Raw genomic sequence first — 14,610 nt, forward strand, 5'->3', positions numbered from 1 at the left:
AGTATATATGTTAAAGATTACCTCTGTAAATAAAACCTGAATGTCAAACAAACAGCAACAGTTGAATTGGCTGGTAAGGGATCTGGATTTATTAGCTGCTGATGTACTCGTCTAGAGTTTAATTGATCACATTCATATTATCTTATCTAGTGGACATTGCTCATGATTTACTCAACTCCTGGCCTGATGTTATCATCAGGGGAAGGTTGCCAAATCCCATGTAAGGCGGTAGTAGGAGGTCATTAAACAGTGTTATCTGACCTCACAGGACCTAGTTTCTTCATACCAATCTTTTGACTAGAGCTGAGAGGAAAGAAAAAGGGAAAAAAAAAAAAAGGTCTTGCAATCTGCAGGCAATTAATTGTTCCTCAAAACATTGGTCTAAATCCCACCCTGTAAACACAGGCAGGTTAGTGACCCATGCTCAGGCACAACGTAGCAAGAAACTGACTATCATAAATGAGTTGGATTTTCTCAAGGAATTTCATCTAAATAGGAGTAAAAAAAATATCACTGCAACATTTCTTCTATTAGCTTCCTGGTAATTGAAAACTTAGGCTTCTTTGTATCATTTCTATGTCAGGCACATCATTGCCATGGTTCAAACCACTCTCAATAACAAGAACCTTTCTTCGTGCAGGTGCTCTGAATTCCAGATCCAACTTATCTGCCAAACATTTTGTTGTACAAAGCTGGAACACACAACCTCATTTGCTGAACTGGCATTTAGTTAAAGAGAAAGCTACACATCACTTAAAAAATGCTAGCTCTTGCCAATGCCAAGGAACAAAGCTGTACCCCATGCAGTTTTTACACTACAGTTGAAAGTCAAAAATACAGAAAGAAAAACATTTGATTAGTAAAGGAGCTATTTCCTCAAATTTCATCAGACTCTTGTGATTTAAAAGGAGGAGTATTTTGAGGACTGAAAATAAGTCAGAATCTGCAATTTTCTTACTTTGGAACTGTTCCATTTCAAAAACATGTTCTACTTTCCAGTCACGTATAAGGAGTAATCTAGTTCTTTGTTTCACCACAGTTTTGTCCAAATAAAGGTTTGATTAACAGTCATCTCAGCATGTTAACAGAAAAGGTTTAGTAGCTCTAGCTGAGATATAGTTTAAAAACTTACCACCCCCAAATGTCTGTCCTATTCCTCTGCTGGAGATCACTGCCGCCAAAGGAGAGCTGGTGGAATGTAACATGTAGTTGCACCTCATCCGCTTCAGCACAAAGTCTGGCAGCTTCACTTAAAAACAACTTTCAGCAGCAGTTTAAGCTAAACTGCTCAACTTCACCCTGATGTGGCCAAAGCACATGATCACTTTCCATTTTCTGATTCTGCTGTGGGAGTGATAAATTCCAGCAAAAGGGCAGTAACAGATAGCTTGGGTTGCATTAATATTTTAAACTGCTGCAGCTGTTTTCTAAAATGCATGGTTAAATAAGTCAATTTCTGAGGCTTGTTCTTGAGGTTCATTAATGAAGTAGTGTTGTTAACTTGAAGTGGACCAAGAACCCCATCCACTTTTCACAAAAGCTTCTCCAGTTCTGCCAGTCATCAAAGCTCTAAAGTCAAGAGTCAAGCACCACAAATTCATCCAAGTAACATGTTTGAGATTCCTATTATTTATTTCTAACCACCTGTTAGTCACTTCTATGATCCTCCTAGTGACTGTGGCAATTATAATTGATTTTAAAAACAAGAAATATGATCTTCAAGCATAAAATCAAAAGCACTAGCAATAATTTTTAAAGAGTATTCTCAATATTAGACAATCAGTAATACTGAAGAAACACATAATAAAACATAAGCCACATAGAGCACATCACTGTTGGCATTTTACACAAACTCAGTATTTCATCTTCCCCTTTGTTACCACCTAGCCTGAACAAAGACATCTAATGTTCTCTGACAAATACATTCAGGCAGTAACCTTCTCATTTTCCAAAATGAGGAAAACTCATATTACACAAAATATGGGAAATTCAAAGATATAATCCAGTATCTAAGTAGTGCACATTTATAAAAACTACAATGTATTTTACTCTTTAAAGATCAAATCAAGTCAACACTTGCATACTAACTGATTTAAGGATGAATCACATTACCCAAGTCAACACTTGCATACTTACTGATTTAAGGATGAGTCACACTACTGTATTGTTTCTTCATACCATTTACGTAGCATACGTATTTCTATTTATTTCTATCTATTTATCTGTCTACTTTTATAGTCCAATAGCTAGAGTATTAAATGCCTGCAAATTTTAAGGAACACATTCACATACTTGTTCCATAAATTAAAGAAGCCCTCTGCCCACTTTACAGGTAGAAAGAAAAAACAAAACAAAACCAGGAGGAAAAAAACAAAACAAAACAAAACAAAATCCAACATCACCACCACACTAAGGAACATGTACCTGTCATATAAAAATATGTGGTAAACCAGAAACCTAGTGATGGCGACATCATGTAACACCACCTCCTTGCAGCCAAAAGACCAGCTCCCCGCTCTTGGAAAATAGCATCTATACATTACTTGAATTAGGCTTTTCCACTGCAGACTAATAAATTTCTCTCAAGACATGTCATTCTATTCATCTCCCTGAGGTTAAAATTTTCCTTCTGCAGTTTTATGTAGAGAATTCCCCTTTTCTATCTTAACTGACCAGGGTATTCGGTTCCATACAATAATGAACCTTAAGATACAGCTAACAAATACTCCAATACAATTTCCATTGGTTTCTCACTGACTTAAACTGGGGTAATTCCTACAGCCCACTCAAACCAGCACACTCAAAGGAAGCAAAGGTTTTATTTAAAGAACTTGTGATTATTTGTGTGATTGTTCAGAGTAGACTGAAACTATGCTCAGTTAGTAGAACTTTGCAAAGTCAGGCAGTTGCTCTCACTCTTCAGCTATACGCATAGCATAGCACCACATAGTGACTTCTGCTGTGCCTGAATGGCAACAATGATGTTTCTTTTCTGTCCAACTCTATTTACTGGCTTTGTTTCTCAGTTTCTTCTTTTGTTTTTATTTCTTGTTTTTTCAGGGGTTTTTATCTTTTTTTTTTTTTTTTTAATCACTATAGCTTGGATTCACATTAACAGTAATGTGTGGGCCACAGTGAGTATCTGAGTTACGTATATTAACTACTTACAAGCTATTGCTAATGCAATTTGCATAATATCAACTTTGATCCACAATTGCATGTTCCATTGATCTGCTCAACAAAATTAAAAACTGTAATTACAATACTAAGGCAGGAGGAAGCCTACTTAAAGCCAATACCAATTTGACATACAAAGTTATGCACTCTTGAGTCAGGGCTATATGGAGGTTCTTACTTTAAAAATAACCTAAAAATAGACACCTTATCTAGAAAGCTACAATTTTCTGTATAATCCCATTTATCATATTCTCTTTCTAATCTAAAGTATTTGCATACCTATCTACAAGCTTACTTATCGGAACACAACACCACAAAGCACAGAGAGGTCTAAGACTGAAGTTCCAGTGCTAGCTAAACAACCAAAGAAAAACTGAAGAGCTCTTAATGTGCTGAATTATTTATATGCAAATAATCATAGAGCTCAGAACAATAGGTGGATGGCACCTTAGTAGTAAGAGATCATTGAATGGACACACTCAATATTTCTTTAGCCATAAATTACAGCTTTTCAGAACCCCTTAGCTTTGCTCGTGAGGTATGCACTGTAAGTATATTTTACCATTTTACTGTTTGCAATACAGTTTTCTAGTTAACCACTTCAACACAGATTGTAAACACCACTGTGGCAAAACACTTTCAGAAATTACATATTTATTGTACATTTCAAAAAGCAGGAGGCCAAGCTGCAGGTAAGAAATGTTTTGCCTTTTTATTTTTTTTCTTAATAAACTTGCTGACTTACTTTGTGGTACTTGTTTAATGTTGGTAGTAACTACTAGATCCAGGATATTACACCACCAGAACAGCTACCTTTTAGTTCAATAAGTAAATTTAAAATAAGCACATTGTAATCTCAAACATCATTCTATAGTAAGGTTATACTATGTATATGTACATGTAAGATTATACTCAGTAGTATATAATCTTTGTTTTTTGAGGTTTCTGAAACTAGGTTTGTATAAAATCTTTTTGGTTTAAACCTATGCACACAGTCTTACTGGCAGGAAAATTATTTTTAGAAGCAGGAACCACGAAGAAGGAGGGAAAGGGAAGCGCAAGAGAAAAGGGGTTATACTAGAAAACCTCTTGCTCACTTGCTTATTTGAACAATTAACACATTTTTCATCTAACTTTCACTGACAAAAACTAAGTGACTTCCAACTCTGGTAGATACAGTTAAGCAAGTACTCACATTTTAATTAATATAGTTACAGTTGGAATTTTTTTAAATAGCAAAACCAACTTTTCCCAATAAATTCATATGGTCCTAAAACAATGCCCTCAACAGAGCCATTCTGCATATAGCAATTAATACACAGGATGAACTCGCAACAAAGCTCTACTACAGTACAGAGCATGACATGCAGCAGGGTTCTGCCATGTGTTCATTGCGAAATCACTAGATTCACATCCCTAACTCACGGCTAACCAATGTAAGAGAATGGTGGATAACCTTCTTGATGACCTTCCCACCTATTGCTGGGAAACATTCTCCCCCCTCAACCCTTTCTTACTGCAAAGGAAATGACAGAAAATCCCCACGATAATACTCATAACTCAAAGAACAAACCACAAAATGCAAGGACAGAAACCATGCAGCTCCTTTTGGGGGAGATTATTTGGGACTGGTACAGTGAGAAAAATAATTGCAGATGCCAAGGAGCCTCAAGAGCTACTCACACGATTTCATAGCTCTGCCTGCTGTTGAGAATGGGTATACTGAACCAGAATAGGATTCATTTCTTATTTGCAAATCAGAATAAAATGGGAAACAGTGACCTTACAAAACCAATATTCCTTCCCCGAGGCAGAAAGTCACTACTGAGGTCCTGTATTATACAGGCAGAAAAAGATGACAAAAATCTGAGATTAACCAAACATAGGATTTGACACGGTTAATTCCCAACTCTCTGACTGAAAATACTATTTTTTCCTGTACAACTACAACGAAGACTGATTTAGAACATTTCTACTCACAGAAGCTTATGCCTTCTATCATTTAACTCTGTAGTGTTCTAAAATGAAATTGGTTTTTAAATACGTAAAGAATTAAAAAAGAACAATTTCATAAAAACCATATCTGACATCAATGTACAGTATTTAATGTATACAAAAAAATCTTCCATGTTACCTGCATATGAACACATATAGAGAGGTTTTAATATCTAAACCAATTTTACATGCTATTTTTAAACTAATAGCTCTCAAATTGAAGTTTCACCCTATATTTGCTCGCTTTAAAGGACAGTTACTAATTTCCAATGATTTTTTTTTTTCTTTAACACTAAATAAAATACTACGGAATAAAAAAACATGTATTTGTGGAAAAATCACCTGTGATTGTTCCAATTCCGCTTTGTTTAATTTGATGCCAAGTATGTCAGCAGCAATTCTCTGAAAACACAGGAAGACCTATGGAAAAAAATTAAATTACGCTTAAAAGATTAAAAACAGACATCCTCAAGGTTCTTTCAAATATATCAAATCATTCTTGAACTGTTAAACAATGAGATATACTAAATTATGATCTGTGCAAAAGAGATCTGAAGACAACCTCATGTGATACATTCAATTTTGTTTAAAAATCAGGAGAAAATAACTCAACAATGGTACAAGGAATGAACAGTATGCTGGATTGTTAAGCAACATTTCTACTCTGCCTCCAGAGACTTAAGTTTAAACAAGCTTTTATACAACTCACCCCTAAAATACTACTCTCAGTGCTATAAAATATGAATAAGGGTATTCACTAATGTTTAGCACAAAAATATATTACCAGTGTATTCTGCAATAGAGATGCAGGTTTCTGAAATTGAAAACAACAGAACTGTGCCTCAACATCGTCAAAATCTCTACTGCACATATTTAAAAAACATTGTCAATATGAAAGCCATGCAATGCTCTATTTGTTCTGAAGAGTCTTACAAAACATTATGGATGTTATAATGAACATAAATATCTAGAAAACAAGCAAGATGTTGTACAGCATGCAGCAGCCTGGCAGAATTAGACTTTGGACATGGTTTGACAGATAACATTGGGTGGCAGTGCTATCTTAAACAACTCCTTTACTTCATCTTAATCCAGTCCACCAACCTTAATGCTTAGGCAGCTGCATTTTAAATCAGATTAAAGAACACAACAGATGTTAAAGAGGAGCAGCTTAAGTTTGCACTGGTGCTGAACCCTGTATTATATTTTATCTATGTAGTTATTCGACTGAGCTCACAATCTAAACTACTAACAAACATTGCTTTTCACCACAACAGCATCCACACAACAAGAAAGGAAATCCTGAACAAAGTCTCTTTTCCAGAGACCTACTTTAACCCACACTAGGCTCTTGGCATACTGAGCTAGATCACCTGCCATGAGGATGCTTTGCACGCAAAACATCAGGCACAAGTTCAGTGCTTTATTTATACAATTTGATGGACAGTAAGACAGTTAGCTATACTAAATCTTTCACGAAATTTGTTTCTCCTCTGAGAAGACTTTCGGGCTTTTCTATATTATAAGAATTAAATATACACACAAAATTATCTTTTGCAAACGAGTCAGTTGGAAAGATCTGAGGTAAACAAAAAAATCATTTATCTTAACTGAGTATTTAAAACTCTTCTATATCTATATGCACAGCAGCAGTTGATGGTCTCTTCTTAAATCACTGTCTAGGGTAAGCACCCTGTTTTTCCTGCACAACTACGAAAAAAACATGAAGAACCTGAAAGGCCAGCATGCAGTAAAAGTGAAAGAATTTATTCAAATCTCTACTGAAACAAAAAAATTAACTACTGTAAACTATACCTCATACCTTCTTTTGTCAGTAGATAACCTAAACAGAGATTTCTGGTTAATGCTTTTTAGGTATGTTCAGATTTACTTTTGTCTTTAAAGAATAAGTGAAAAAAAGAATAAGTGAAAAAAAGAATAAGTGAAAAAAAGAATAAGTGAAAAAAAGAATAAGTGAAAAAAAGAACAATCAGTACATATAGTGGGATGCTGCTGTAATTCATGAATCAATTAAAAGACATAATACAGATTCCTCCACAATTTGCAATGTTAAATATATCAACCTTATAAAAAAGAACTTTTTCTTCCTGTTACCAAATCTCAAAAAAAAAAGATTGTCTCCTTGAGAAAGGAATACATTTTATCAGATGCATACTTCATTGAGCGAGGTATTATACATTTTTTCTTCTGTTTCTACCTTAAAAAGCCTTAATTTAAACAAAAAATTATGCCAAAGACTTAACATAAACTATAAGGAGAATGAGGACTCACTGCATTTGTAACAGCAAAATTGTTAGACTTTAAAGAAAAACTATTATCTTACAAAATTAGGCAGTACAGTGCAGATGTTTCATCACAGATCTTAACTGATTCCATTTGTGTTACAGAATTATACTTTCATATAACCAAACATGGTCTTACTGTCCATTAACAAAAATGAAGTATGTTCTCATAAGTAACACAAGAGAGAGATACAGGACTATTTTATGGGAATGACTTTAGGCATGTGACAGAAATCAAGCAAAACAATACAATGTGATTTAATTTGACTGACACAGTCAACTGAGAAAGAACCTTTTCTTCCATCCACTTACAACCAAAACAAATAACCCAATTAGCTCAGAGTCAAAAGGTTGTTCAAAATATACTCTGCAAAGCATTAGAAACACCAAACATTTGAATTTCAATGGACCTGCAGAAGGAGTGTCTCCCATGGCTCAGGACCCATATTAAAAACTTTGATTGCAACAGGGTCTTGTGACATTATCAACTGTTCAAAGGTTCTATATTGATGGTCTATAGATGGGACACCACCTGGAATGAAGGAATACATTCAACTACAGGCTGTCAGCAAACAGATATAGCTGTTGTCATGCTGATGTATAAACTAGACCATTATCATATTAAAATCTATACATTAAACTGCAAATCAGATGAGAAATCACTGTAATAAAGAATATACACAAAGATCTATTTTTCATGTAACTAGGCAGGCTAAAAGGACCTGCTACAGCCATTGTTCTCAGTGGTTTGATATGTGAAGTATAATAAAACTTCTGCATTTTTAAAAATAAAAAAAGATATCTACAAGGGCTTTATTTTTCTTACTTACAGAATCTCCTGTCTTGGCTGACACGAAATGGCTACTGAAATTGTTTTCCTGACAAAACCGCTGGTGCTTGTCAACTTTCACTGCGCGCATATGCTCCAAGTCAACTAAAGAGTTGAGAAAAGGAAAAGTTACTAAACGGAGCCCATTTAGTTACCTGTCTTAGAAATTATTCATTGGAAACACATCAGATGTAATCTTTTCCTTTACAGGTGCATGCAAATGCAGGTTTCTTTCTTCCTATAATCACTCGCCATAATAAAAACAACAAATTACATCAGGTTAATATTATTTGCAAAACTAAAATGAAACCACAAATAAAACTGTACAGTCAAATGCGACTAATTCTTACCTGAAATAAAGGACAAATTATTTCTGGATACACACAATTTGTAACAAATTTACTGCTAGCTACATACAGAAACTTGAGACAACTAAATTTTGCACATTCTGCTTACAAGCATGATGCATATTAGAGGTTTCAGTACCATCTAAAGCCTTTTACAAAATAGATTTGACCAAGCACATCTGAATCTACTCTTTTTTTTCCTAATCAAAAAAAGTAAATAAGTTATAAAGAACTTTATTGCAGAACATGGTAGAACAAAATCATTCACTATAATAAAAAATGAACTGAGTAAAACCACTGATTCTTCATTACTCATATATGAAGCTTTCAATTCCATAAAGGTACGGTTCAGAAAATTAAAAACAGTAAAATGAGTATTTCAAGAGTCACACATATTTTCATCATTTCACAACCACTGGAAGCAGAGCAAAGCTTTCAAATAGTATTTTATGTTGAAAAAGCACTGGTTGCTTCCAAAGCAAAATGGAAGTCTTGCACAGGTTTTATTGTATACGTTCCAGTTTCTCCAAATCTGATCCTAAGGTAACTGGAAACTATATTGAACAGTTTCTCTTTTTTATTGCATTGCAGTTCCTATAAGGGTGTTGACTCAATGCCGTCAAATTATAAGGCAAATATATTCAGAAGGATTTAAGGACAACCAGGCTCTTTGAGTCAATACAGGAAAAAAAACTTAAACTGATTTCCTGAGGAAGGGACCCAACTGACTTGTAAAAACTTGTAAATTTGCAAATCTAGTAAGCCTGCATAATAGTGTCATTTGATTATCAGCTGAAAAAATGCTCTCCTACTACATAAAAGGCTTTATTTTAAAATGACATTGGAGGTCTTTAATTTGTAGGCTCTGGAGATTTTCTCTTGGAGATTTTTAGTCTAGCAGGGGATTCCTACACCCCATTTATACTGCTTACCTTGGTTAATGTGGAGGTTTTGCCACATATTACTGTTCCTAGCACATCAGTAAGGTCTTGTTTATAAGAACAGGCCTAAAATCATCCAGTTACCACAGGCATTAATTTGTGAAGGACTAAAATACTAAGCTATTAACACTAATGCTTGTAGTTTTTCATAATACTGAACATAGAAGATAGTTTCACAAGGAAGAACAAATACATTTACTAAGATAAAGCCCAAAGTCAATAACAATTTTGTTAAAAAAATTATAGACTCTGCAGTCTATGAAACAGCTACTTAATTTTTTACCTCAACTCCAAAAACCTACACAAGATTACAGTAAAAATAGATAGATAGATAGATAGCATTTACACTCCGTCCCTCTAAAATACCAGTCGTGCTGTGTAAGTCCATAAAAACAAGCTCACAACTTACAATCTGTCTCAAACTCTCTTTCCCAAGATGGAAAGAATCAGGGAGATGAAGGACACAACAGTTGATAAATTTTCAGGAATAAAATGCCACTGCCATATTTGAAATCATATCCTCAAATGCCTCCTATTTTTTATTTGAAGAAACATTAATAATAATATATGGTCAGTGACGCATATACTTTACTGTAGTAGGTAAATTAAAAGCACAAACAATCCCAGAATCTAACAGACTTGGAAGTGAAAATCAAGGTGAAACTATGTTTCAAAATCTTGTGTAATTCTCAGTTCACCTCCCCACTTAAAAGTATTTTACCTTGTCCCTTCTGAACTATGGACAGTCTCCTGTGAACTGTACAGTTACTGTTATGCTAGATAACTGCCAGGTAACTGTCCACGTGCACACTCTCAGCCCACAGTAAACGCAAGGCAATTCCTGTTACATTAGCTCTCAGTGAAAGAGGGCACAGTTTTAGTACAAGAAACAGGTTTCAAGTGTTAATAAATATTAAACTATACAAAGTTGCAGTTTGCAGTCAATGAAAGACGACTATCCTAACTCATATTACTTTTCATTTCCCCAGGCTAAGGGCGAAGACATAGTTACTGAAGATCAGTTAAAATACAGTGAATTGATACCCTCCAGTCTTTTTTTTTTTCTTTTTTGAACATCTGATACTGGTCAGCTCGACAGGCAGAATTCTTAGCACACCAGGAGACAAGTCTTGTCCAGCTTTTATTTAGACATCACAGAAAAAAGACTTTAAGGAGGGATTTGGAGGAGAAAAATTATTTTCTACAAAGATGTTTATAAGGAATGAGGGACTTTATAGAAAGAAAACAAACAGCTGGCCAACGTGGGCTCGTGTGATGAGCCAATTAACAGCAGGAGTAGATATCTTGGGATGAAGGATGATATCAGAATGCACTTAAGCCATGAAAAGTTGAAAGGCAGCGACAAATAAGTTTTGGATAGAAAGAGAATCAGATACATAAATACGGTTTGATTTTACAAACCAGGAAAATGATCTTGCAGAATATTCTAAATGGCTGGATAACATTGCATTGGCCAAGAAAAAGCAATTACTGAAATGAAGATGCAAAATAAGAACATTTTAACTGTGGTAATGGTTATGATAGGCCATATCTAACAAAGGTCTCAAAGAAAGAATCTGCAAGATTTGGACACACATCAAACACAAACATTTAAAGAAAGTCCCAAAGTAAAGATTATGTGCCAGATGGTACAGTCATCCTTCTCATCTGAAGTGAATGAGAAAGACAACAGTGACAGGGGAAAATTAATTGCTCCATTTTTACCAAGTAGAATATAAACTGATGGCTAGAAATTCACAATAGGATGTCTAAAGGAGACAGGAGGATTTTAGTTTTTAAAGTGAAAAGAGATTTATTTGCAAACAGTGCATCTCTAAAGCACACAAATGTTACAAACCAGTACTTTGCTTAAGTGCTTGGATATAAACTCAGCTATCTACATTAATAAATTATGTTTTCTGATCACGAAAAGCTAAAGCAACCCCAAGATGTGCAAGTTTTACAGAATGCAGTGACATATTTCTTTCATTTATCATTTGTAAAATTCTAAAGGTCTTAAAAATGGGACCAACAGGCAGGAATGGCGGTTCAAGTAGTTATAGTGTCAAAGTAGTACATTGCTAATTCCTTGACTATACAGGAACCACTTAGTATATTTGCATTAAATGGAATGCTTAAATAAACCACATAAAAATTGGCATCAGGAGAAGCAGGCGGACATCACAGGCAATGCAGGAGATCAGAAGGATATCACAAGCAATGGGGGAGAGAGGGAGAGGTCATAGTGTTTTTCTGATTGGCCTGAGGACATAAAAAGGGGCTCATCTGCCCCCAAAGTCATTTTGAAGTCCCTTTCTAAGAACAGGCATCCACAATATGGGCTGCTGCAGTTTGCTCATTTTTATGCCCAAAATACACACTAAAAAAAGCTCGTGCAACAAATACAAAAAACCCCATGGTTGCCAGTTACTCTCCAAAAATTATCTTCATTGCTTTACTTTTCCTGTCCTGTAACTCTAACTAGCTAGTCAACAGCCCAACTTTTTGTTTCTCTGCAATAAAACTAACATTCACCTTTAAGCCTGTCTAGTGTGAAGAGTCATTTCAATTAAAATGATAAATTGTTGCTCCATAACTAACACATCTGTATGCATTTGTATGTACAAGTAGCCCATAAAAATACTGGCACAACAAAAATATATCGGGAACTTCAGGAATTCAGACATGACTTCCACCAAGCCAAACAGATCCAAGTGAAAATCTTCCCCCAGAGATGAAACCAGGAAAGATCAGTGTCTGCTGCAGCGAAAGTAGGTAAGGATTACTAAAATACTTGCTTCTCACGAACTCTGGAGAGTTCAGTTTTGATTTGTAGGTGAGACTAAACAGAGATCTAGTATGGTGGAAAAAAAATAAAAAATCAAACAATCTAGAAGAGAAGTATGGAACTCCCACAGAAATCCCAGGGATACTCCCTTTAAGGCATTCCTGAAGACATGAGAAGAAAAACAGATAAGAACAACACTGCAGAATTCAGGTAAGAAAAAATATTTAAAAACCGTCATGGTCACCTCTGTGGAGAGCAAAAGACATTTCAAAGAAGGCAAGGACAAAACAATAGTTTTAAGTTAGGACCAGAAAGAATTGATTAGGTCACATCTTCAGGTGATTTATACAAACATTTTCATTACCCTTTGAATTGCTGCTATACATCACTTATTTGCAGTGAAAAGCTGATAGTGTTAACTCAAAATAGAAAAGGAAACCTTACTTTAAATGACTGTCTGCAAGGCTAGATATCAAATGATAGAAAAGTTCTGAGCAAACACTTCAGAGTATAGTTATTCAAAGTCAAATCTCTATATAACTTTACTTACGAAATTAAGTCACTGACGTTTTAGTTTATTGGGTAGTAGCAAGGGAATAGAAAAACACAAAAAAGCATTAGATGAAACACAAATGGGTGGTTTACAGTCTACCCACACAGAGCCGTTCAATAGAAACTCAGTCTTGATTGAATAATAACGCTACTTTTGACCTGAGACTCGGAAGCCACTAATGGTAAATAAATTAATGCCATATTTGTTTCTTTTACACCATTTAGATATATGTACCATTCCATAAAAGGAAAAAAAAGGCCTGAAACAAGCCACGTTGCACCACTGTGCAGGGACAAACGATCACTTCCATTCTATTACACCATATATATGTGGAAAACCACATATATAACTAGCTTAAATACTACTTTAGCTCACCTGCTTCACTGAAATGAACTAGAATAAATACAATTAGCTCACCAGAGTTCACTTCAAGGAATAAAGTGTGATATCAAATCCCACAGCTGTATTGTCTTTAAATTAAGGCAAGAATAAAATACACGTAACAATTTATCAGAGCAATACAACTCGCACAAACAAAGCCAGTATTTTAAAATATACTTCACCAGTTAGAATAAAGATTAATGTTTTGGTTTTATAATCTTTCAAAAATGCCAAAAATGCAATAGTACATTTTGATTTACGTATTATCACACAAGCAAATAACTGCACATACTCTAAAAAGACAACACAACATCATTTATGCAGAATGTAAAGGCTGCTACTCATGCTATTTATCTCTCTTTTCCACAGGACTGCCAGCCTCTTTCATAACATCACCGGAGAAGAACTCCATGTAAAACTACAGGGGTTTTTAAATCTGGAAACATCCATTTTGCATGAATCTTTCTTTCAGGTAATTCTGAAAGAAATACAAATATATAACTTGTACAGGTGCTTCCAAGCAGCTGAAAAAATAGTGACAGTACTTGTTCAGAATGGCATAAACAGATGAGTAGCACGCATAATGTGTGTTAAGCAAGTGTGACTGTTTAATAGTTTATTGGCATTTCTCCTGGATCATGAGATTACACTTGCAAACTATAAGGCACTATACAGTCATTTTAGATTATTATATACCAGTGATAACTAACCCAACCACTTTCTAAACTGTATGTATGAAAAGAAACATGAAAGAGTTCAGAGAATCTCAGTAAAGGGACGCCTCTCCACCCAAATCTGATCATCTTTCACTTTCAAGCCTTGCAATCGCAATAACTGCAAAGGACTCTGCTACAAAAGGGCAGTTCTGCTGTGTAAGCTCAACTTTTTATTGATAATTACAGTATTTTCCATTAAAAAAATTATTAACACATAAATAAATTTACAACTATCTAGTTTTGTTTTTATCATGCATAACTATTTCATATCTTAATATAATTACGGGGAGTTTTAAAGTTACGAGTAAACATCTGTGTTAATCTATAGTACCACACAAAAATATATTCTTTTATAGTATGCTGTGAAAAATGAAATATAAATCTTTCTGCAAAGTATTTGCAGCTGTTCACACAAGGTATACAATTACATAATGTTTAAATAATGAGCTATCACGATTAGCCCACACAGACATGACAAGTAAAATGCTTTTAATAATTTATTAATTTGATTTACATGTGCTTAAAATTATGTACATATTTTCTCTTCTGAAAATACTCCAGGGTCATAAAAAAGGGGGCT

The 14,610-nt window shown here is 34.7% G+C and overlaps 1 protein-coding gene across 3 annotated transcripts in view; it reads right to left on the reverse strand.

Moving 5' to 3' along the window:
- The window catches only part of RAB28 (RAB28, member RAS oncogene family), a 62,027-nt gene that overhangs the window by 4,390 nt on the left and 43,027 nt on the right, over positions 1 to 14,610 (reverse strand). For 2 of the 3 annotated variants that reach the window (XM_030491931.1, XM_030491930.1), the window contains exons 5-6: positions 8,306 to 8,409; positions 5,515 to 5,592 (exon numbers count right to left, since the gene is read on the reverse strand). In XM_030491931.1, coding sequence (XP_030347791.1) covers positions 5,515 to 5,592; positions 8,306 to 8,409 — 182 coding nt within the window. Of the gene's footprint in view, positions 1 to 1,132; positions 1,300 to 5,514; positions 5,593 to 8,305; positions 8,410 to 14,610 lie in introns of all 3 variants that reach the window. The other variant, XR_003992217.1, reaches the window with a different exon arrangement.

Source organism: Strigops habroptila, chromosome 7, assembly GCF_004027225.2.
Source record: "Strigops habroptila isolate Jane chromosome 7, bStrHab1.2.pri, whole genome shotgun sequence".
In the NCBI taxonomy this organism is placed as follows: Eukaryota; Metazoa; Chordata; class Aves; order Psittaciformes; family Psittacidae; genus Strigops; species Strigops habroptila.